The sequence below is a fragment of the Hippoglossus stenolepis genome, chromosome 19 (assembly GCF_022539355.2).
Source record: "Hippoglossus stenolepis isolate QCI-W04-F060 chromosome 19, HSTE1.2, whole genome shotgun sequence".
Lineage (NCBI taxonomy): Eukaryota > Metazoa > Chordata > Actinopteri > Pleuronectiformes > Pleuronectidae > Hippoglossus > Hippoglossus stenolepis.
Window position 1 is genome coordinate 20,404,740 of NC_061501.1, and position 25,000 is coordinate 20,429,739.

General features: G+C 43.7%; 1 protein-coding gene across 12 annotated transcripts in view; it reads left to right on the forward strand.

Annotated features, from left to right (window-relative positions):
* Positions 1-25,000, forward strand: part of LOC118098535 (receptor-type tyrosine-protein phosphatase mu) — an 89,976-nt gene that overhangs the window by 44,063 nt on the left and 20,913 nt on the right. For 3 of the 12 annotated variants that reach the window (XM_047344654.1, XM_047344646.1, XM_047344648.1), the window contains exons 13-23: positions 243-444; positions 589-691; positions 5,057-5,238; positions 5,848-5,942; positions 7,781-7,817; positions 10,784-10,858; positions 13,234-13,366; positions 19,051-19,169; positions 20,640-20,714; positions 22,098-22,124; positions 23,865-23,876. In XM_047344654.1, the coding sequence (XP_047200610.1) occupies positions 243-444; positions 589-691; positions 5,057-5,238; positions 5,848-5,942; positions 7,781-7,817; positions 10,784-10,858; positions 13,234-13,366; positions 19,051-19,169; positions 20,640-20,714; positions 22,098-22,124; positions 23,865-23,876 (1,060 nt within the window). Of the gene's footprint in view, positions 1-242; positions 445-588; positions 692-5,056; positions 5,239-5,847; positions 5,943-7,780; positions 7,818-10,783; positions 10,859-13,233; positions 13,367-15,775; positions 15,809-19,050; positions 19,170-20,639; positions 20,715-22,097; positions 22,125-23,864; positions 23,877-25,000 lie in introns of all 12 variants that reach the window. The other 9 variants (XM_047344643.1, XM_047344644.1, XM_047344645.1 and 6 more) reach the window with 8 other exon arrangements.

A 25,000-nucleotide genomic window follows, 5' to 3' on the forward strand; every position in this document is an offset into this window, starting at 1 on the left:
ATGTTATTACACATGTTATTACATGTGTCATAACACAGGTTATTGTATTTATTGCACATGTTATAATGCATGTTATTACACTGACAGAATGTTAAGTTTATTTTTTTTGTTTTGATTGAGTTATATCAGAAATAAACATAAACATTCTAAATGGTGTAAAGACAGTGCTCTCACTCTAACAGTTAGGACTACATTACCCACAAGCCCCAGTGAGCAGACATGTCCGTCACTTCTATCCACAGATCTCTTACAAAGCTCTGAGCTCCTTCGACACAGAGTTCGATCTGTCCAATCAGAGCGGCAAGGTATTCAAACCGACTAATGAGACAAGCCACGTGTTCACGGGCCTCTACCCAGGCTCCACCTACTCCTTCACAATAAGAGCCTCCACCGTTAAAGGCTTCGGACCTCCAGTGATCACACAGTTCACCACCAAGATCTCAGGTACGATCCTTCAAAATAAGATCTGATGTCAAACTTTTATCACTTATTCACACGGGGCCTCGGAGGCTCTGGGGCTCTGACCTGAAGTAAATGTTCTGTGGTGAGTTCAAAAGGTGTAAAAGAAACACATGTGCTCTTCCTCAGCTCCGCTGATGCCAGCGTACGACCAGGAGTCTCCTCTGAACCAGACCGACTCCACCGTCACTATCCTGCTGCGACCAGCTCAGAGCCGAGGAGCACCAGTCAGGTAACACACACACACACACTGTTAAATCTCCATCGCAGGGGGCCAAGAGGGAGGCAGTATCCGCGGTAACAGTCGCCATGTCAACAGCTGTCTGCTCTCTGTCGCCGGGCTGTGACGAGGGATTTGGTTAATTAACGATCTGCAGGCGGAGCTAATCAGAGCCGCTGCTAACACGAGGATTAACAGGGGATTAACAGCTAATGTGTCAATCACACACACACACACACACACACACACACACACACACAGTGGTTTATGAACTGACTCTTCGTCTCTTCTTTCAACAATAAAAGTCTCAGATCTCAGAGATTTCCTGTTGACCTTCGACCTCTAACGTGACTCAAACAAAACAACATCCAGGGTCGGACTGGGACAATAATCAGGCCTTTTCACGCAAAGCACCAGACCTCGGATTCTGCAGCTAACTCCATTTGTTGAGTAAAGCAGCAGTGACTCACTGAACTCTGACATCTTTTCAGTGACGTCATCTGTCAAGTGCCATAAGAATCTGCTTCTCTGTTTCCACGACCAAAACCCTGAAAAAAGGATATTTCAAGGGCTTTTAGTTTGAAATTCTACATCAGATTGATGTTGTCAGAGTGAGACCCTGAGGTGGTGAACTGTCATTGTGAAGGGAAATGAATTTGTGGAAACAGGTAGTTTCTCTTATTGTGTTGCTTGAATTGCAGTTTTCCTTCATTATAAAGTTTATTCACACAGTGGTAATGAGAAATCATTAATTTCTTAAGTCTGAAGTAGTTTCACATGCAGTCCTACTTTCTTATCATTCATTTTATTTATTACTTATCATTGCTCATTCATAATATTAAATATTAAAATAAAAGTTTATTTAATTAATTTGTTAGTTATCTCATTAATTCATGCGGCGGTTTGGCCTCAGGCCTGGAACACTGCAGTGTCACCTGACTGACCTGGTGAACTTGTCAGTTTAAGAGCATCAGGCCAGCGGGAAATGTCCCGGTGCTCCTGATGTGCAGTGTGCCACAACTTCTGTGATCAATAATCACAATAAAACCTTTTATTGATTATTAGACTCAGCTGTTTGTCACTATGATGTCGTCTCATTTCACTTGTTGTCAACATCACATATTGATTTCAAGCTTTCAGCAGACAGTGATGCATTATGGGATCCCTGAAGCCAAATTGTCATGAGTGTCTTCGATAGTGGGCTGACGTTCTGAAGCCTCATGATGTCCAGCATCATATTAAGACTGAAGGCTGGATACGCCCACCTACACCTGCACCCATTGGATGGGACTAGCTGTCAGTCACACTGTGGTATCCCCCCCCCAACACATCCGGTGCTTTATGGTCTGTTTGACTCTAAATGATCATAATTCACTAAATGAACATCAGCTGTTTGAAGAAGACTTGAAACTAGAGACTGAGACAGAAACTCCTGAATGTTTCCTGACGTTATAAAGTGAGAAGTCACTTTCTAGAGACTTCTATAGACACTACCAGAGGAGTCGCCCCCTGCTGGTCACCCTGGACTCGGAGTCTACGTTTGTTTTTATGAACAATTTCTGATCAGTGAGTCCAATCACAGCAGTGACACGTAACTGAGAGAACACACACGTGTGTCAATACGCAGAGCAACACGCAAGGTTCACACGGTTTCTCCTGTTAACATTCTGCCAGGCTGTGTTCAGAAATAACATGGCTGTGGTCACAGAAGAGACGTGTTCCAGGCATGATGAAGACCTTCCTCAGATAGAACATGAAACAAGTGAAGACACATGTTCATAACAACATGTGACACAAGAAACCAACAAAAACACAAAATCATTTCAACTGAAACAAGATTCATGTTTTGATTTATACAGGAACCAGGCCGAGGATGTAAAGTGTGTGTGTGTGTGTGTGTGTGTGTGTGTGTGTGTGTGTGTGTGTGTGTGTGTGTGTGTGTGTGTGTGTGTGTGTGTGTGTGTGTGTGTGTGTGTGTGTGTGTGTGTGTGTGATGTACGGTGTGTTAATTGACATGATAGCTGATGTAGAATCCATCACATTGAACAGATTCTGCTCTGAGGTACAATTTCATGTTTGTGGTTGTATATTTAACTTTGCTTTTGTCTCTTCTGACACCAGAGTGTGTGTGTGTGTGTGTTAGCCTTCGGGCACACACACACACACACACACACACACACACACACACACACACACACAGTCATCACGCATACACTGAGGTTTAAGAGCCCTGCATTGTAAGACAAAAGGTGTTGCCGTGGGCGACCTGCAGCTGTAATCAGATTACTGTCACACACACACACACACACAACAAGTGTGCGTGAAGAAATGTGATTGGAGATGGTTTGTCAAAGACAGAGAGAGGAATAAAAGAGAGAAGAAGAGAGAGAGATGTGAGGGGGAGGAGACAGAACGACAAGAAAGAAAAGAAGAAAAAGAGAAAAAGAAAAGAAAGAAGGAGGAAGAGGACAGAGAAATGACTGAATCTGTCTCTGTCAGGCGGGAATTAAACAATACATACGTGTGTTACAGTGTGTGTTGCAGTGTGTGTTACAGTGTGTCTTCCTGTCCTCCTTTAGTTTCCTGTCCTGCAGGAAATGTGACAAAGCTGCAGTTTAACCATCCACACCCTCAATGTGTGTGTGTGTGTGTGTGTGTGTGTGTGTGTGTGTGTGTGTGTGTGTGTGTGTGTGTGTGTGTGTGTGTGGTGATATATGACTTCTGTCCTGAACCTGGTTCCCATGAAAAACACGACTATTGTTTGTTCGGTCCCTCAGGACTCAGACTGTGGTGCGTTCAGGTGCAGCTCTGTGTTTATGTGTGAACTCTGACACCTGCTGGTAGAAACAGAAAGTGACCGGCCGCCAAAACTGGACCAAACTAAAAAATCAAAGTAGACGTTAAATAAATGTTTCTGTCATTTCAGGTCGTTCTTATCTCACTGTTGTTTGTTCAAGTGTTACTGATCAGTTTGGTTTGAATTAGTTATTTGATGATATAAAAACAGACTGAGACTGACTCAGGATTGGTTGAGAGCGTGTATGGGCGGGACCTTGATACAGTGGCTCCACCCCACGATCACTACTGCTCAGACTGTGACTGCAAGTGACGTCTTTGCCACAAGATGGCAGCGTTCGTATCGGAGATATTAACAGGAAGACGTGAAGATGTGTCGTCCATCTTCATATGTCAAATTTCTGTAGTTCTGTCATTCAGAATAAACACAGATCACCCACAAACATATTCACATCCTTCTCATCGTATCACATCACTCAACTCCACCGGTTACATTTTTGCTCCTTTTACGCAACAGAATAAAAATGTAATGAAGTTCCACAATAGAAGTCGTCAAGAAACATTAAATCACCGTGGTAACAAGCATCGTTCATGACACCACAAGTAGGTAGCAGGTATTGGCCTGCATCTTGTTTTCATGGTGGATGTGAAGAGGGATTTATTTTAAGTTCTTGTCAGCTCAGGAACGAGGATGTTTCCTGTAGACTCTTGTGTCTTAATGTATTTTATCTACATAAAGGATTTAATACCTGCCGAGACAGGATGAAATGAATTATCAGTTTAATTTCAGACGGTTGTAAAGTTACAGAGAGAGAGTTAATAAAAGAGAAGGAGAGGGTGATGGAGTGGAGGAGAGGCAGAGCTGACCTTTCTCTGAGGCTGAATCATGAACCAACAGCTGGACGACAAGATCACCAAGAACGTTAACGTGTCAGAGTCGCATGTGAACAGAAATCAAGTCCACGTTCTCCGACAGCATCAAAACTAAACGCTTAAATTCAAAAGATCCTGAGAGGAGTTGACTTCTAACAGTTGATCCTACATTTCCCAAAATGCACCTGGATAAGTGCCGCCTTCAAATGGACCTCAGGAACTCATGGTTACAATGTTTGCGTTCAAGTGGATTAGTCATGAAAACACTGCTGCTAGGCAACAGCAACATGGATGTTGATAATAACGTTAGTGTAAGCATGTAGAAGCTACAGAGGCTAACCATTCATATGAACTGTTCTCGTGAAAGCAGCAAAACAAAGTATCATAGAAACAAATGATCAAATTAATATAGAAACAAAGGTTAACTGATTACCTGGTTACACATTAGCTGGTTAGCTCACTAACTAAAGACGAACCACAACCATGGACCAAGTGATCATTTGCTTATGGGCAGTGATGGAGTGGTTAACTAGATATACTCTGATTAGCTAAAACTAACTAGTTAACAAGCTAGTGTCTACTAATTAAATGGCTAGCAGCTCTTTTAGCATAGTGGAATAAATCAGTCACATTAGATAAATCATTGCCTAAAGGTAATGTATAAAACCAACTAACTAATGAATGAACCTGTCTGTCATCTGTCTTCAGTAAGTACCAGGTGGTGGTGGAGGAGGAGCGCCCCCGCAGGCATAGGAGAGGTACTGCAGAGATCCTGCGTTGTTACCCGGTGCCCATTCACTTCCAGAACGCCACGTTGCTCAACTCGCAGTATTACTTCAGCGCCGAGCTGCCGATGAGTGAGATGAGGGCCCCCATACCCTTCTGTGTCGGTCAGTCACCAGTTAGTGAATTAGAAATATAAATATGTAGCTAATTCATAGCAGTGTAAAAGGAAATAAGTCAATCAGCCTGTAACTTTTTGAGTTAATTTCTAAGCTGGTTAGTAAAATAGTTAATTTGTCAGTCAGTTAGCTAGCTAGCTAAATCGTTGATTTATTGACTTAGTTTACCAACTTCATTGGTAACTGTTAATTGTTAGCCAACCAGTATGTTGTTTTTAAATTAGCTGCTTACCAGCTGACTTAGTTTGCTAACTTTTATGTTATATTAATAGTGCTTTAGTTGCCAAAGTAGTTAGGAAATTAGTTTTTTAGCCATATGCGATCCTAGCTTGTTAGCCTCTGTTAGTAAATTTAGGTAGTTAGTAAGCTTGGTAACTTCGATCGCCAGTAAACAAGTCAGTATGTTTGTCAGAGTGTTGCTTAAGTAAGTAACTGATAGTAGTTAAATTGTCAGTCAGCTGGCAAGTAGCTAATCAGTATCTTACTCAGTCTTGTAGTAAGTTAGTTAGTTAGTTAGTATGATTCTAGCTAGACAGTTACCTTGTTAGTTAGGTATGCCTATTTACTTGAGTCTGTGTGTGTTTGTGTGTTTAACAGGTGACAACAGGACGTACAGTGGTTACTGGAACGCTCCTCTGCTGCCTCATAAGAGTTATGGTATCTACTATCAGGCCGTCAGCACTGCTAATGGGGTGAGTTCACCTGTCCTCTGGTAACACGTAGTTCACCTGTCCTCTGGTAACACGTAGTTCACCTGTCCTCTGGTAACACGTAGTTCACCTGTCCTCTGGTAACACGTAGTTCACCTGTCCTCTGGTAACACGTAGTTCACCTGTCCTCTGGTAACACGTAGTTCACCTGTCCTCTGGTAACACGTAGTTCACCTGTCCTCTGGTAACACGTAGTTCACCTGTCCTCTGGTAACACGTAGTTCACCTGTCCTCTGGTAACACGTAGTTCACCTGTCCTCTGGTAACACGTAGTTCACCTGTCCTCTGGTAACACGTAGTTCACCTGTCCTCTGGTAACACGTAGTTCACCTGTCCTCTGGTAACACGTAGTTCACCTGTCCTCTGGTAACACGTAGTTCACCTGTCCTCGTGTAACACGTAGTTCACCTGTCCTCTGGTAACACGTAGTTCACCTGTCCTCTGGTAACACGTAGTTCACCTGTCCTCTGGTTACACGTAGTTCACCTGTCCTCGTGTAACACGTAGTTCACCTGTCCTCTGGTAACACGTAGTTCACCTGTCCTCTGGTAACACGTAGTTCACCCTTCTGCTTCTGCAGTTATCAGGAAGAGAAGAGTCTTTGTTCGGTGTATTATTGGATGTTTTTTAATGATGGACGTCAGAGGTGATAAAAGGAGGACTGGTTTAAAGAAGCTTCATATCATCCATGAGCTGTTTTCCACTTAGTTAATGAGGAGGAAACAGTGTCTGGATTGTGAAGGACTGGTGGCTGTCAGGATCCAATCACAGTGTTCAGCAGAGCTCGACGTTGCCAGAACAAAAAACACTCGTCTCTTCATAACAAACGCTTCACATTATTCTCTCCTTTCAATTTCCTTCACTTTTCTCTGCTGTCTGTCATAATAAATCAGAGAAGCGAAACCTAGACAGAGAGGTCCAGCACACACACACACCCCATACACGTGTGTGTCTGTCTATAGTTGTGAGGACACTCATTGACATGATGCATTCCCTAGCCCCTAACCCTAACCATCACAGCTAAATGCCTAACCCTAACATAAACCTAATTCTAACTCTAAAACCAAGTCTGAAGCCCCAAAAAGCCAATTTAATTTGTGAGCACCAACCAAAATGTCCTCACAATGATGGTATAGAACCAAAATTGGCCCTCATAACTATAGATAGACATGCCCACACACACACACACACTCACAGTTTAATATGAGTGGAGCTAGTTCCAGCAGCCTGACCCGCGGCACTAATAGGCTGCAGTGGGGGCTGTGTGTGTGTGACTGTGTGCACTTTGTCAAATATGTGTGAAAAGGTAATTGTTTGCTATTACACACAGTTTTGGTGAAAGGCGAGAGAGAACATCTTGCGTCTTTCTGGTTTTAACAAATAGACGACAAATTAACCTCAAGAGCTCATGAATATTCATGCTCACACACACAAACACACACACAGCAGCAGCAGAGTGTCTCTGTGGTTTGGTGACAGTAAAAAGCACTAGTGTTGCTGCATTATTCAACACACACACCAATTATAAACCCCACAGTGTCAATAATTAACACACAACACAACACAATCTGCGTGTGTCTGAATGTGTGTATATGTGTGTTATCTCTAAAGTGTGCCAGCACAGGCACTGATCCACAGCCATTTGCCTTCTGTCCGCTCTGTTTACGACTGTGTGTGTGTGTGTGTGTGTGTGTGTGTGTGTGTGTGTGTGTGTGTGTGTGTGTGTGTGTGTGTGTGTGTGTGTGTGTGTGTGTGTGTGTGTGTGTGTGTGTGTGGGCTTTGGTGTTGACAGGAAACTAATTCTCTTCTCTCTCTAACAGGAGACAAAGATCGACTGTGTGCGAGTGGCCACTAAAGGTAATGAAATCTAGTTAATTTTAATTTTTAAGGTAAATAATATTTTGAGAGGCATTAGAGCATTTTATTTTGAAAGGTGGAAAGAACATTATTTTAAGAGATTACATTTTATTATGAAAGATGAGGGGCCCTTTCTTACTTTTTAAATCAGCCCGCCACCTGCAGGTCTTATTGCTTCATTACTTCAAGTATTATTTAGTTTGATTTTTAAAACATTATTTATCTAAAAGCACATTTTATTTTGAATTCATAACATTTTATTTAGATTATGTACGTTGAGTGTTGCTCTGTTAGCGTTAGCACAGTTAGCTGTGTAGACCTGGTTTCTGCTGGACTGGATTTCACTGCTAAATTAGCCACTAGCTAACAGGATGTTCTGAGTAATGAGACACAGATGGCAGTTAGCTGTTGGAGTGCTAGGCTAATGGTTAGCATGCTGGTCCCATCCAGAAGTATAATGACCCACAGATGGTTGTCAGTTCCCGACACCTGTCCCTCACTCCGTCCTCCAGCGACAGGACGACCTGATGTCCTTGTCCTTGCACATACACACACACACACACACACTACGCCCTTCGCTAATGCTAGGCTAACACAAGGCTAATGACTAGGATTGTATGGGCATCCAGAGAGCTGTTAAACACTGCAGCTAAACAAGCTAAAACACACACACACACACACACACTCAGCTTTAATCAGCTTTTATTGAAGCACAGTTGTAGTGTTTAACGACACCTGATGCTGATTGGCTCTGGTGGTCCCCTGACACCTGTCAGTCACGCTGCAGCAGCCAACCAGATCTCCCAGGGGTCCCCCCCTCCTTTACCCATGATGCCTTGCAGAGCGTAGCTGATGTGAATGTAAAGAAGTGAACTTCAGCTGAATGTTAACACACGTCTCAGTATGAGTGTTACCATGACGTTCTGGATCAGATAATCCAGACTAACGTGATCGTTCAGATCGACGTGTAACATCTGTTCTCACTGTCACCATGACAACAGCTACACTGCAACACAAAACATCATCATGACATCATCAACGGCGGTGGGGCAGCGGTCTGTCCTCACTCCTTCCTGAGCTCACTAATACCTGATTGACTGATTGATTAACGAGCTTCTCTTTCAGGTGTGTTTCTCTGCTCTGCTGACATCATCTCACTGATTCAATGATGTGAGACAGGTGGCGATGATGTGAGACAGGTTGTGATGATGTGAGACAGGTGGTGATGATGGGAGACAGGTTGTGATGATGTGAGACAGGTTGTGATGATGTGAGACAGGTGGTGATGATGTGAGACAGGTGGTGATGATGTGAGACAGGTGGTGATGATGTGAGACAGGTTGTGATGATGTGAGACAGGTGGTGATGATGTGAGACAGGTTGTGATGATGTGAGACAGGTTGTGATGATGTGAGACAGGTGGTGATGATGTGAGACAGGTGGTGATGATGTGAGACAGGTGGTGATGATGTGAGACAGGTGGTGATGATGTGAGACAGGTTGTGATGATGTGAGACAGGTGGTGATGATGTGAGACAGGTGGTGATGATGTGAGACAGGTGGTGATGATGTGAGACAGGTTGTGATGATGTGAGACAGGTTGTGATGATGTGAGACAGGTTGTGATGATGTGAGACAGGTGGTGATGATGTGAGACAGGTTGTGATGATGTGAGACAGGTTGTGATGATGTGAGACAGGTTGTGATGATGTGAGACAGGTTGTGATGATGTGAGACAGGTGGTGATGATGTGAGACAGGTTGTGATGATGTGAGACAGGTTGTGATGATGTGAGACAGGTTGTGATGATGTGAGACAGGTTGTGATGATGTGAGACAGGTGGTGATGATGTGAGACAGGTGGTGATGAGAGACAGGTGGTGATGATGAGACAGGTTGTGATGATGAGACAGGTTGTGATGATGTGAGACGGTGGTGATGATGGGACAGGTGGTGATGAGAGACAGGTTGATGAGAGACAGGGCATGTGATAACATGTGAGATGATGATGTGAGACAGGTGGTGATGATGTGAGACAGGTTGTGAGGATGTGAGACAGGTTGTGATGATGTGAGACAGGTGGTGATGATGTGAGACAGGTTGTGATGATGTCAGCAGAGCAAGATGATGTTACTAATGTTTCTGCCTCAAGTCAAACCACTGCTGCAACCTGTCTCTCTCTTTCTGTCTGTCTGACTGTCTCTCCTCTCTGCCTGTCATTCTGCCTGTCTCTCTCTCTGCCTGTTTATCTGCCTGTCTCTCTCTCTGCCTGTCTATCTGCCTGTCTCTCTCTCTGCCTGTCTATCTGCCTGTCTCTCTCTCTCTGCCTGTCTATCTGCCTGTCTCTCTCTCTGCCTGTCTATCTGACTGTCTCTCTCTCTGCCTGTCTATCTGCCTGTCTCTCTCTCTGCCTGTCTATCTGCCTGTCTCTCTCTCTGCCTGTCTATCTGCCTGTCTCTCTCTCTGCCTGTCTATCTGCCTGTCTCTCTCTCTGCCTGTCTATCTGCCTGTCTCTCTCTCTCTGCCTGTCTGTCTGCCTGTCTCTCTCTCTGCCTGTCTCTCTGCCTGTCTCTCTCTCTCTGCCTGTCTATCTGCCTGTCTCTCTCTCTGCCTGTCTATCTGCCTGTCTCTCTCTCTGCCTGTCTATCTGACTGTCTCTCTCTCTGCCTGTCTATCTGCCTGTCTCTCTCTCTGCCTGTCTATCTGACTGTCTCTCTCTCTGCATGCCTATCTGCCTGTCTCTCTCTCTGCCTGTCTATCTGACTGTCTCTCTCTCTGCCTGTCTATCTGCCTGTCTCTCTCTCTGCCTGTCTATCTGCCTGTCTCTCTCTCTGCCTGTCTATCTGCCTGTCTCTCTCTCTGCCTGTCTATCTGCCTGTCTCTCTCTCTGCCTGTCTATCTGCCTGTCTCTCTCTCTGCCTGTCTATCTGACTGTCTCTCTCTCTGCATGCCTTCCTGGATGAACAGCTGCTATAATCGTCACCCAGCTCACGACGCCGTATATTCGAGTCGCCCCGGCAGCAGGCGACAAGCAGCTGACAGGTCAGACAAAACACAACAGACACATAGAAACGTTCCATGTTCAGACACACACAAACACACACACACACACAAACACACACACACACAAAGACAAAGACAAACACACACTGGCACACACACACACACACACACAGATTTCGTTCCTTTCATAAAGGATGGTCTGATGATTCCTCTGCTAAAGGAGATAAGTTAGGAAGCATTGAGGCTCCTTTCCTCATCATTCAGAGAATTAGAAACGATCTTTTTATGAAACACTTCAGGTCATTTCACTCAGTTAAGAAGGTTCTTAAGAGAAATGTACTATTTCAACGCAGCCACAGATGCACTGAGCGTGTCACTTCCTGTGACTGTGGGTCACTTCCTGTGTATCTCTAATTATTCAAACTGTTTTTCTTATTAACGACAACCTGAGTCAGTCTGTCAAAATAAAAGCAGCTGATCATCTACTGTTCTTTCAAAATAAGAGCACACACACACAGCTGGTAGGAAATTACATTTAAATATTTACCAGCCTAAAGGTGTAAACTTTCCATCGACCGTTTATGTTTATGTGTGTGTGAGAGATCTTGTGTCGCCAGCAGGCCTCAAATACTCTAAACAGCTGTCTGCCTTATACACACACACAGACACACACACAGACACACACACACACACACACACACACACACACACACACACACACCTCCCACTCAGCATGACTGGTTGAAGCCCTGAAGCAGATTTTTCTCATAAAAAAAAAAACAGCTTCTCTATGGCCTACTGTGACACACACACACCCACATATATATATATATATATAAATTCTGCCTTCAAAGCAGTGCTTTCATAGCCTTTAAACTGAAAACAGTGAGTCTCGCTCTTCTTCTGAGGGGGTGATAAAAAACACCTTATTTCACCTGAAATCTGCTCAGTTTGTTCACACCTGCTGTTAACGTCTCAGACTCCGCCCACACTGATACATTTCAGTTATAAAACACATCCCTGTTGCTAAGGTTACACCTGCTGGAGACTTGTGTAAACTCTTCTCGTTTTAGTTTGAAAACTCTGGGGTTGTGTTTTAGTCTGGACCAACAGAAACAGACTTTAGTAAACGATGACGCAGACGCCCACAATCTCTTCCTGATTGGTTCTCATCAGTCACGTGACTCGACTACCAGCGGTGAACACAAAGCGTCGCTAACACTTCCTGTCAGTTACAGTTCCACCTCGTCGTCGCTCAGAGAAAAGAAATCCCTGCTCTGACTCTTCACCGTTACTAAGCAACCAACTGCAGAGACAATCTACTTCCTGTTTACACCACATGACCAGTGACATGTGACGTGTGTTTTCAGGTGTGCTAGTGTGCGCAGATATTATTTTAGTTTGAAATTGAAAACGTGTCAGTGTGGGCGGAGCCTCAAGTGAGCCCTTGAGTCACCAGGTGGGAACAGGTTCTCTCAGGTACCTGGACTCAGTCAGTTTGTTTTTCAGTTAAACACCAGAACAAAACTGAGCTGGTTCCACTGGTGTTTCTTCTGGTTCTGTGTGGAACTCAACCAGGTTATAGTAAGATCGACTGCTGTCAGATAATTCATTCATTCATTAAATAATAATGATTATTATTAATATTATTCTGAGGGAATCATAAACCACCAGAATGAGAAAGTTTTGTTTCTAATTTTACATCTTTTTTTTTCTGACCAGTTTAACACACACACACACACACACACACACACACACACACACACACACACACACACACACACACACACACACACACACACACACACACACACACACACACACACACACACACACAGTGACTGATGGCTGTTGTCAGGTTCTGATTGGAAAAGTGTAGTAGGTCTAAAATGACACATTACACAGCTCAACAGTAACGTCGTGTCCTGAACGTTTCTCATCTACAGAGTCATCTGGAAGGATATTACACTGAGAGAACACACACACACACACACACACACACACACACACACACACACACACACACACACACACACACACACACACAGCAGGGTAATGGGTTTTTCATGGCGCTGACATCCCATCACATTATTCAGTGAGGGGAGAAGGACTCTGGGCTCATCATCTTCAACATGTTCAACCTGAAACACACTGATGGTTTTATTATCCCATTATCAAACACACACTTAGTTATTAATTATCAACAAATCATTTATCAATTTCTTTGATCAGTTTTTCACTTAATGTTTATTAGAAATTATTATCACATCTTTATGTACGTATATAAATGAACCAGTTGATGCCAACGGGACCGAAGCTGCTTTCTGATGCTGATGTTGCTGACAGGTTACCCAGTGGTAGTTAATGTTGCTTAATGGTAGTTACCAGCGGTTGATAGTGGTTAATTGTTTCAGGAGCTGCAACCAGAAAACCAGAACCAGAGCAGGAGAATCAGTCGGATCACACGGTGAAGATTGCTGGAGCCATCGCTGGCGTTCTGCTCTTCATCATCATCTTCCTTGGAGTCATCCTGCTGATGAAGAAACGGTAAGAAAACACACACACACACACAAACACACTCACTCACACTCACACTCACACACACACACACACACAAAACACTCACACACACTCACACACACACACACACACAAACACACTCACACACACACACACACACACACACCCCTGTCTCTCTGTCTGATTCCTGTTTGTTTTCTTCTGTTTCTGTAATTGAATAAATGGAAGCATTGTTTTGTTAAATCAATACAAATTATTGATCACTTAAACAAACACAGATCTACATTGATCAATGAAAAACACTGATTGTGCTGCAGTACATTAATATTATTTACTGTTATGGCTCCAATAATGAGAAATACAATCATTAGCAAACATTATCGTTAAATAAAATAAATGTAACTCGTATATTTTAAAACTGTTGGTGGCCGAAGAGGTCACTGTGCTGCTGCTCACTGTGCTGCTGCTCACTGTGCTGCTCACTGTGCTGCTGCTCACTGTGCTGCTGCTCACTGTGTCACTGTGCTGCTCACTGTGCTGCTGCTCACTGTGCTGCTGCTCACTGTGCTGCTGCTCACTGTGCTGCTCACTGTGCTGCTGCTCACTGTGCTGCTGCTCACTGTGCTGCTGCTGCTCACTGTGCTGCTGCTCACTGTGCTGCTGCTCACTGTGCTGCTGCTCACTGTGCTGCTCACGTGTGCTGCTCACTGTGCTGCTCACTGTGCTGCTGCTCACTGTGCTGCTGCTCACTGTGCTGCTGCTCACTGTGCTGCTGCTCACTGTGCTGCGTTCACTGCTGCTTTACAAACTGTGAACTAAAGAAACTAACTGTGAACATAATGAGGTGATGCTAACACACACACATTTAGAGACAGTGAGGATGATGAGGATGAATAATGGAGCAGATTGCAGCAGTAATCACCATTAAACTGTGTGTGGACCCACTTTATTCTCCAACATCAAACCCACAATCCCACTGAGACACACACTCTAATATATACACACTACACACACACACTCTTACACAGACAGCCTGTGTGTTTTGAGAACGTTGAAGATAAGAGAGAAATTTAGATGAAAGAGCGTTTTATTCTTTTTTCCAAAGTCGCCTCGAGTTGAATGGCTTCAGGCTACAGAGACACACATAGATACTTTTACACACACACACACACACACACACACACACACACACACACAGTGTGAGTTTGAGTTGGACTCATCTGTCGGTCGATCAAGCTCAGATCTGTGTTACAGATATGAGAGAAAGGTAGAGAGGCGTTTGTTCGTGGCTAATGAGGTTTTTAATGTTGACGGGGTGCGTTTGATTTCCACTCCGCGACCAGACGGAGGTCAGACTCATTAGAGTCACAGTGAAAACAGGAAGCTGCGCGTTGAGGCTGTGATTGGCTGCAGGATGATCAGAGCTCGTTGTGTCTCATGTTCCTCATCATTAAAACAGCGCCGCTTCCTCTGAGTCTGGACTCTTGTTCTTTTGTCAGGAGCATAACCTGGTGATGTCATTGAACACAATGTTTAATGATGGTTAAGGAGAAGCAGCAGAAAACGGAGCGCGAGGCTGTGACCTTTGACCTTTGACCTGACAGTGATGAGCTTCTTATCAGACCTGAAGAGACAACTTTGATTTATTAGTCCATTTATGTTCTGACGAGAGGCTCTTAATAAGGATGAAGCCTATCGCCCCCTGCTGGCTGGCCGCAGTATAGGTCATAAACCTCCTCCTCCATGTTAGCAGATGGGACATGGAGCAAACTAAAGATGTCAAAGATGTTTCTGTCATTTCAGGTCGTTCTTATCTCACGGATGTTTGTTCAACTGTTTCTGATCAGTTTGGTTTTAATTAGTGATTTGATGATAGAAAAACAGACTGAGACTGACTCCTGATTGGTCAGGAACTCGTATATAGGCGGGACCTCAATACCATGGCTCCACGCCACTATCATTACTTCAGTACTACTACTGCTGCGGGAGTCTTTACATCCGGTCGCTGATCGTAGTTTATTTTTGAAGACGATGATTTGTACCTGGACTAATCCAAGTGATAGTGTTGAGGGTCAGGGGTCAGGGGTCAGGGGTCAGGGGAGCGGCTCAGGATTCAAACTCAAACTTTTTATTTATCTGATGTGATGAACATGTTGAATGTTTGAGACCTTTTTTTATAGAAACTGTGTCTGTCCGTCTTCTCACACATTCACACATTAACCAATCAGATGTGTCCCCTCCCCCTCACACCTTGACTGACACCTTGTATCAGCCAATCACCACCCTCCACTCCTCCACCTCCACACACAATATATTAACTCATCTGTTTGTTTTTTCTCTCCGAGACATTAATCAGTTTTTTTCCTTTTTCTGTTTTTCTGTTTTTTCTTTCCCTCCATTTCATCCCTCCCTCCGCTCTGCCCCCCCACCACTCAGACGAAGAAACTCTCAGTCCTACACTTACTACCTGTAAGTAACCTGTGTGACCTCTGACCCCTCACCTGTCACTTTCACCCTACCACCTCAACTCTGAATGTGTCTTGCCTGTACCCTGATCCAGACCCTCATCCTCTGATCCAGACCCTAAACCTCTGATCCAGACCCTCATCCTCTGATCCAGACCCTCATCCTCTGATCCAGACCCTAAACCTCTGATCCAGACCCTCATCCTCTGATCCAGACCCTCATCCTCTGATCCAGACCCTCATCCTCTGATCCAGACCCTCATCCTCTGATCCAGACCCTCATCCTCTGATCCAGACCCTCATCCTCTGATCCAGACCCTAAACCTCTGATCCAGACCCTCATTATCTGATCCAGACTCTCATCCTCTGATCCAGACCCTAAACCTCTGATCCAGACCCTCATCCACTGATCCAGACCCTCGACCTCTAATCCAGACCCTAATCTTCTGGTCTTTAAAACTTGGTCAGGGTTTTGTTCTGCTCTCTCACAACAGCGTGTAGTTCTTCTTGGTGTTGGTCTGGACTCTGAGATCTTATGCTCATTTCTTCCCGGTCTCTAGATAAGAGTCTCTGGATCAGTCTTTGGATATCAGTCTCTAGATATTAGTCTCTATATCAGTCTCTGGATCAGTCTCTAGATATTAGTCTCTATATCAGTCTCTATATCAGTCTCTGGATCAGTCTCTAGATATTAGTCTGTAGATATCAGTCTCTGAATATCAGTCTCTAGATATTAGTCTCTGGATATCAGTCTCTGGATATCAGTCTCTGGATCAGTCTCTAGATATTAGTCTCTATATCAGTCTCTATATCAGTCTCTGGATCAGTCTCTGGATCAGTCTCTGGATATCAGTCTCTATATCAGTCTCTGTATCAGTCTCTAGATATTAGTCTCTATATCAGTCTCTGGATCAGTCTCTATATCAGTCTCTGGATCAGTCTCTATATCAGTCTCTGGATCAGTCTCTAGATATTAGTCTCTGGATCAGTCTCTGGATCAGTCGGGATGTTAGTCTGAGCCTCAGCTTCTCTCTCAGTGATTCGTTCTGTTTCCAGAGAAAGTAGAAACAGTGAAAGACAGTTTTGATCCATAAATACAGAAAAACTTTCCCTCCAGGTTCAACCGACGCCTCCTCCTGGAGACAGGAAATGCTCACACACTCCTCCTCAGGTCACCGTGTGTGTGTGTGTGTGTGTGTGTGTGTGTGTGTGTGTGTGTGTGTGTGTGTGTGTGTGTGTGTGCTGTGAAGCAGGGTTGATAGAATTAGCTGGCTGTAATAAACCTGTCTGATCAAATGAGCCTTACAAGGAGAAAAGATACACACACACATAAACACACACACACACACTCTGACATCCATTACTGCTGACATCATTGTCCTGTCGCTCATTAGATTAGCATAGATTAGCCTTGACACGCAGTGTGACAGTGTGTGTGTGTGTGTGTGTGTGTGTGTGTGTGTGTTCATGGTAAGTGTTGCTAAATCACTCAACCTCTGACACCTGACTGATGATGTCATGACACACACACACACACACTATCTATCTATTGAAGACAGATATAAAAGCTGTATTGATGCAGTATTTTCTTGGTAAAGCGAGCTCACCTCCCACTCTCTCTCTCTTTGTCTTTTCTTTCGTCGCTTTTCAATGTTTGTGTCGGGTCAAAGGTCAGGATTCTGTTTGGGGTCAGAGGTCGTCAGGAAAATTAATCAAGATGAAAGGTTACAAGGAAACGTTAACACTTAGATTTTATTTGAAAAAAACAGAAACATTTTGTGTGTGTCTGTGGTTGTATAACTGTTTTATTATTATGTGTGGTTGCAACCAAGAGTCTACAGGTTTTCACAGTGTTGCAGTGTGTGCGTGTGTGTGCGTGTGTGCGTGTGTGTGCGTGTGTGTTCAGGTCTGAATCAGAGAAGAAGAAACGCTGCAGGTTTTTACTCTGACTAAACCACAGAAGAAGAAAGAGGAGACATGAGGGGGAGGAGGGCAGCGCCTCGCCTCAGGGCGCTTTCACCGTCCTCCATCTTAACCCCCGACACACACACACACACACAGACAGCTTCACTGACGTCTTACTTTTAACTTTAAAAGCCTGTTTTTATATATTTAAATATTTTTTTTCCTTCTACATTTTCAGGTCAGGGTTAAACTTACTACTGTGTGTGTGTGTGTGTGTGTGTGTGTGTGTGTGTGTGTGTGTGTGTGTGTGTGTGTGTGTGTGTGTGTGTGTGTGAGAGAGCAATCGGACAAATGGATGTTTTTTATTCACACACTCGGAATAGAAAGAGAGAAAATACATCAAGGCTTTCAAACGACTGAGTGTTTTTCAGAGTGTGTGTGTGTGTGTGTGTGTGTGTGTGTGTGTGTGTGTGTGTGTGTGGATTCACATGATGGGAGATGAACAAACAGAGGATGTTGATGTGGTTTAAAGATGTTGCAGTTACACAAGAGATGTTTTTTATAAGACATGTGGAGACGTGTTTATTCGGTGCAATATATTTCATATGTTTAGTTAAACGTGTGTTTATCCTTTGTTATAAATATAAAGTCAGTGATGGATGTTGTTACTGTAAATCAATCATGTGTCAGTTTAGTGTAACAGTGATTCCACCTTAAATCCAGAGCTCGTCAAGTTTTTACTCAAACATCTGATTCTCAGAAGACGATGAGCAACAGGTCACGTTGTCATGACAACCACGTCACATTCACATGGTGATAATGTTGCTGTGAGTAACTGATCATTAATCTACACAAGAATGTCACAGTAACGTCTACGTTCATGACACCAGGGCTGCGTCCACGTGAGGGTTACAATATCCAAACCCACAATACCACCTTAACACCCTAGGGTTCCTCAGGTTCCTCTGGTCCTTCAGGTCCCTTGGGTCCCTCGGGTTCCTCTGGTCCTTCAGGTTCCTCAGGTTCTTCAGGTCCCTCGGGTTCCTCAGGTCCCTCAGGTTCCCCAGGTTCCTTAGGTTCCTCTAGTATTTCAGGTTCCTCAGGTTCCTCGGGTTCCTCAGGTTCTTCAGGTCCCTCGGGTTCCTCGGGTTCCTTTGGTTCCTCGGGGTTCCTCTGGTCCTTCAGGTCCCTCAGGTTACTCAGGTTCTTCAGGTTCCTCAGGTTCCTCAGATTCCTCTAGTTCCTCTGGTCCTTCAGGTTCCTCAGGTTCTTCAGGTCCTTCAGGTCCCTCAGAGGTGACCTGCAGGTGTCTGACTGTGTCGTGTTTCTTTGTCTTGACAGGAAGTTGGCGAAGAAGAGGAAGGAAACTCTGAGCTCCAGACAGGAAATGACTCTGATGGTCAACAACTCCCAACACACAACCATGGTGGACACACACTCACACACACTGAATGGACGCAGTGAGTACACACATCAAATACACATCAAATATACTCATCACACGCTCTAAAAAAAAAAATAACTACACACAAACCTGGAATGTGGTTTATTAAATGCTGCTGCTCGCTGGAGGGGAACCGGGCTGAGCTTACATTTGTCTGATAACCTCAGGGGCATTACCACGTTCACTCTGTGCCGATCATCTGCCCAAATAATCCTGAAGCGTGAGTTTACAAAATAATCTTACTGCTACTGATTCTGGGCGTCACCAGCCGGATGATGCGTATTTGTAAAGCTGTGACAAAAAAACAACACACTTTCAACTCACCAACATCAGCGCTGCAAAATGTTTTCTAACGCCTTCTGAGCCATGACTTCATCCATCTTGTTTTTTCACATGACATGGCTCCTCCTCCATGTTTGTTTTTCTTCTGAAGTCACGTTTAATCACGCGAGAGTTCCACAGTCGTATTCAGTGAGTGGTTTCTGTTTATTTATTATTTATTATGTCTGTGGCCTCAGACGTTTAAAAAAAAGTTGAAGCCTTTAGTTTCCAGCAGCTTAAGTGAGACGAGATTAAATAAGAACTGAGAAAAGAGAAGAAAGAAAAGAGACAGAATGAAACAAGAGAAGCTGATTAGACCCAAGAGGAAAGAAATGAAGTCAGATGAGATGAGGTTTAAACAGAAATGATGAAAGTGATGAGTTGAAAGAAAACAACAAAAGAAGATGAGCGAGAGAAAAGAAGAGAAAATCAAAAGGAATCAAGACAAAAGAAAAGAAAAGAACGATGAGACAAAAGAAAAACAACAATAATAATAATCAGGATTTCTGAGACAAAGAAAGAAAGAGAAACGAAGACGAAAAGAGACGTCCTCCTGTCCAACACACAAAGAGACAGACAGGTTCACAGAGAGATAGACAGACAGGTTCACAGAGAGACAGACAGACAGACGGGTGAATCTGTCTCTTCACCTGTCTGTCTGTCTCTCTGTGAACCTGTCTGTCTGTAAACAGTGATAAATGAATAACCTCTTCCTCCACGTTCAGACGTTGATATTCAAAGTGAGAGAGATGGAGTGATGAAGGGACGAGTGACTGGAGGAGGGATGAGCCACTCTTTTATCACGGAGTGACGGACTGTCAGAGAGACAGCCGGAGGGCAGAGAGCTGATGGAGGGATGGTGGAGGAGGAGAGGACGGAGGAGTCGACCTTCCCTCAGGCTGTCACCTCCTCTCAGCTCCTGCTGCACCTTCTCCTCCTCTCTCATCCCATCTTCTCCTTTATCTCCCTGCATGTTCATCTCAGGTTTAAAAGAGATAAACACTTATCCATCGTTTATGAAAAAGAAAAACCTTTTTTCGTTTCTAAAAAACACTCAAATTATTTTCAAAACAGTTTCAATAATCAATAAAATAAATAGATTTAATAAATATATTGATAAATTGATTTAAGAATACAAATGAAGGTTCTGATGTGTTGTTTGCAGCTGTTTCGTCTCCGTCCTCCTTCACCCTGAAGTCAAACACCATCAGCACCTCCGTCCCCAACTCCTACTACCCAGGTAACTGCTGCAGCTGCTTTTATTTTGAAAGTCTGACTCAGGGTGAACATGAACATAATAAGGTTATGTCTCTGCGTTTGCGACACCTAGTGGCCAGAAGCATTATGTTTTCAGGTTGTCCATCCTGTCCTTGTAAAGACGATATCTTAAGAGCACATTGAGGGAATTTCTACAAATTTGGTACAAATGTTCACTTAGACTCACAGATGAACTGATTAGAATTTAGGTGGTCAAAGGTCAAAGGTCACTGTGACCTGTTTTATTGTGACTGTAATATGTCAGGAACTTGTGAAGGGACAGAAACTGCTGTGATTGGTGGAGACACACAACCACAGGATGGTGGTTCTACTTCTCTGCTGGTTCAGCTGATGTGTTGGCGCTTTAAAGACACATCATTCTGTCAGAAAGTGTGATTCACGTCACAGCTGGTCGCTGCTGGGAACCAGATGTTGTCAACTGATCAATCAAAGGTGGGGCCATGATCAGTCGGTATACTGGTCTGACTCCAGCTACTGACACTGGGCCAGAGCTGGGCCGAGTGCTGCTGACTGGGGAGGTGGGTGCACTGTCCTCTAACCCTGTCCTCACCTGGCTTCGCTCGTCCTCTGTCCGCCCAACACTGCAGACTTCAGATGTAGAGAGCTGACTTCTCCTTCTTCTTCTTTTCTCTTCTTTTCCTTCTGTCCTGTCTGTCCACCTGTCTGTGTCTATCTGTCTGTGTCCACCTGTCTCTCTCCATCTGTCTGTGTCTATCTGTCTGTGTCCACCTGTCTCTGTCCACCTGTCTGTGTCTACCTGTCTGTGTCCACCTGTCTCTCTCCATCTGTCTGTGTCCACTTGTCTCTCTCCATCTGTCTGTGTGTCCACCTGTCTCTGTCCACCTGTCGGTGTCTACCTGTCTGTGTCCATCTGTCTGTGTCTATCTGTCTGTGTCCACCTGTCTGTGTCCACCTGTCTGTCCATCTGTCTGTGTCCATCTGTCTGTCCATCTGTCTGTGTCCATCTGTCTGTGTCCACCTGTCTGTGTCCACCTGTCTCTGTCCACCTGTCTGTGTCTACCTGTCTTTGTCCATCTGTCTGTGTCTATCTGTCTGTCCATCTGTCTGTGTCCATCTGTCTGTGTCCACCTGTCTGTGTCCACCTGTCTGTGTCTATCTGTCTGTCCATCTGTCTGTGTCTATCTGTCTGTCCATCTGTCTGTGTCCATCTGTCTGTGTCCACCTGTCTGTGTCCACCTGTCTGTGTCTACCTGTCTGTCTACCTGTCTGTCCACCTGTCTGTCCACCTGTCTGTGTCTACCTGTCTGTCCACCTGTCTGTGTCTACCTGTCTGTCCACCTGTCTGTCTACCTGTCTGTCTGCTGCTGACGTGTCCTGACGGCAGATCCCTTCGTACCGACGGCCATTCTGGGTGAGACACATTTCCTTTCTTTCCTCTGTAGGACAGACAATCGTACCTGCACAGGTAGACATAGAGACAGACAGGCCAGACAGAGAAGAGAGAGACAGGTGAAAGGGCAGAGATGAGGATGGAGAGAATGAGAAGAGAGAGAAAGAGAGAGTGATATTCTGGCTTCCATCCATCCCTGCTTGCTTCTCGTCCGGCTGCTTTTTGTTCTTTGGGTTTTTGATTTTTGAAGATTTTCCTTCATCATGAAATTATGTAATTTTAATTTAACGTTAGGAAGTTTCATTTAGTTTTTGGGGCTTTTTGTTTGTATAAACTTTTTATTTTCAGATTGATTGTGTTTATTTTCTATTACTTTACTTTTACTTTTTTTGTTTTTATTTCTCATCTTTTATTAATCAATTAATTTATCCATTTGCTTCTCGTTTGGAAACGTTAGATTGATTAAGTGAAATAAGTTCAGTCTTTTATTTTATTTTAGTTATTTACCTGTTTTTTATTTCTTGAAACGACGGTGGGCTTCACTCCATCCCTGCATCCACAACATTCCTGCGTGTCGTGTTGACGTCACGTCTGTCTCTGACCTCCAACCTCTGCATGGACACAACACGGCCACGTGGACGGGGGGGAGGAAAACAGTAAAGAAAAAGAAAAGAATAAAAGGAGTCAGTCAGAGGTGGGGTTAGCCGTCTGTCCACATCTGGACGTCTGGTTGGGATTCTCAGATGTTTGAGGATTTTTAGATTTTATCTTATGAGCAAGAAACAAATCAAAAAAACACAATCATCAGCGTAAAGAGTTCATACTGTGTTAGGAGCAAAGATGAGCACTTTGTGAATAAGATGATATAAAATAAGATTATACAATATATATTATATAAACGATTATATATTACAGGCTGAACTAAATGTATTTACGTTTGTGACAGAAAACATAGAGAAATGTGATTCTGCGTTAATTGTTTTTAATCCATATAATGACATTTTCAAAGTCAATGTGAAAATGTAAGTTTTAGCAGCTAAAGCTAATGAATTAATGCTAACTAGCTTTTTTTAAACGATGGTGGTTTTGGTTCAAAAATGTAAAGTGAATGCGACACGATGACTTTACCATTTAAACTGAAACCAGGTTCTGTCCTGAACCAGTTTACATCAAACCTCAGACTGAACTGAATCCGGAACTTGTTACATTTTATTAAAACAATTTAGATGCATATTAATGACACGTTTATTTGACTCAACCCAGTGAAGCTAATCTGCACCAAGACTTTACATCATGTACATAACTAACCCTCACGCTCTCATTCTTTGTTTTTCCTCGGAGAAAAAAATACAAATTTCAAATCTCACTTTGCAGCTGTGACCTTTTAATCACATCTCTGTTTATCCAGTTTAGGCTAAACTCGGGTGCTAAAGGGTCGGCTAGGTTAGTTTACTGTTGAAGGGAAAAGCTAAAAGAAAACTGTTCGATAAATTCTTGTTTCTTCTCTCTCCTCAGGCTTCAGGGTCTGACGTTAGCCGAGGCTATAGGTCCTACTGTTAGCAAAGGTTAGCCAGGTTAGCATAGGCACTTCTTGTTAGTGGCTAGCTCTCACAAAATAGCTACTATAGTGCTAGGAGCAAGGTTTCTGTTTAATTCATGCTAGCTGTGTGTTAGCACTAGGTCAGCTAGGCTAAAGCTAAAGTTGTTGCTTATACCCTGTCTCCTCTCTCTTCTTCTTCTCTTGTATCTTTCTGTGTAAAGTGCCCATTAATGGTAAGTGGTTACATTTGGGGCTAAGGGGGTCATGTTGGGGGGGTCACTGCTGCACATTAAGCCACACCCACCACCCGCTGTGATAACATTTTTTTGTGAAATTGTAACATCTCAATCCCCAACTCCTCCCACCATTTCACTGCAGACCAGTCAGGTTTCAGCTCTGTCCATCTCTCCTTCTCTGATTGGTTGCTATTTTTGTTGTAGTGGTTCTGTCATCTATCCAATCATAAATCACCACATCGCCCATCTCCTGATTGGTTGGGCTGTTTGAGTTTCTGATTGGTCAGTCAGCCCACAGGCGAGCCAATAAGAACAGAGATAGAGAGCGTAGTGGAAGGTGTATCTGCCGACTTGTTGAAATGTTCCTGTCAGAGTCCTGGGCGGTTTTTCATTGGTCGAACCGGTATGTTCTGTTCCAGGACTCTGAACTCTGCTCTTTTCACACTGCAGCTCCAAGAACCTGGACCTCAACCGGACCAGTTACTCAACCAGTACTCACCAATACTCAATCAGTCCGGTACTGGATCTGGACCAGTACTCAACCAGTACTCACCAATTTTCAATAAGTCCTTTACTGGATCAGGATGCAGTACTCACCCAGTACTCACCAGTACTTGATCAGTCCAGTACTGGATCTAGACCTGGACCTAATCCGTCTCTTATAATAAATCAGGGTTGAGGTCAGATTATTGATTTGTGGTCAATAGTTTCAGCAGCAGTGTGAAAAGGAACAACCACCAATCACCATCCTCTCCCCAGTCATGTGATTTGACGTCGTGCGATATTTGTGCCATTTATGTGTGTTGCTGTGGTAACAACATGGTAGCCATGAATCAGGATTTGTTGTTTCATTGATCCTTTTTGTTTACCACAAATCAGATGAGATCTTACGTTCCACATGCTAATCTGCTCACTTGCTAACGCGTTGTAAGAAAAGAGTGATGGTCTTTTTATAAAATAATCGTAGAAACTTTTCTTTGTAATCTGAGCAGGTGTCACATGACCTCCTCTTGAACCAATCAGATTATTCTCTCAGTCCGTCTAAGGAGCTAATGTGATTGTCAACATTTCACATCCCACATGAATCTGCTTCAGCTTTAATTTTTAATAACTTTGATGAC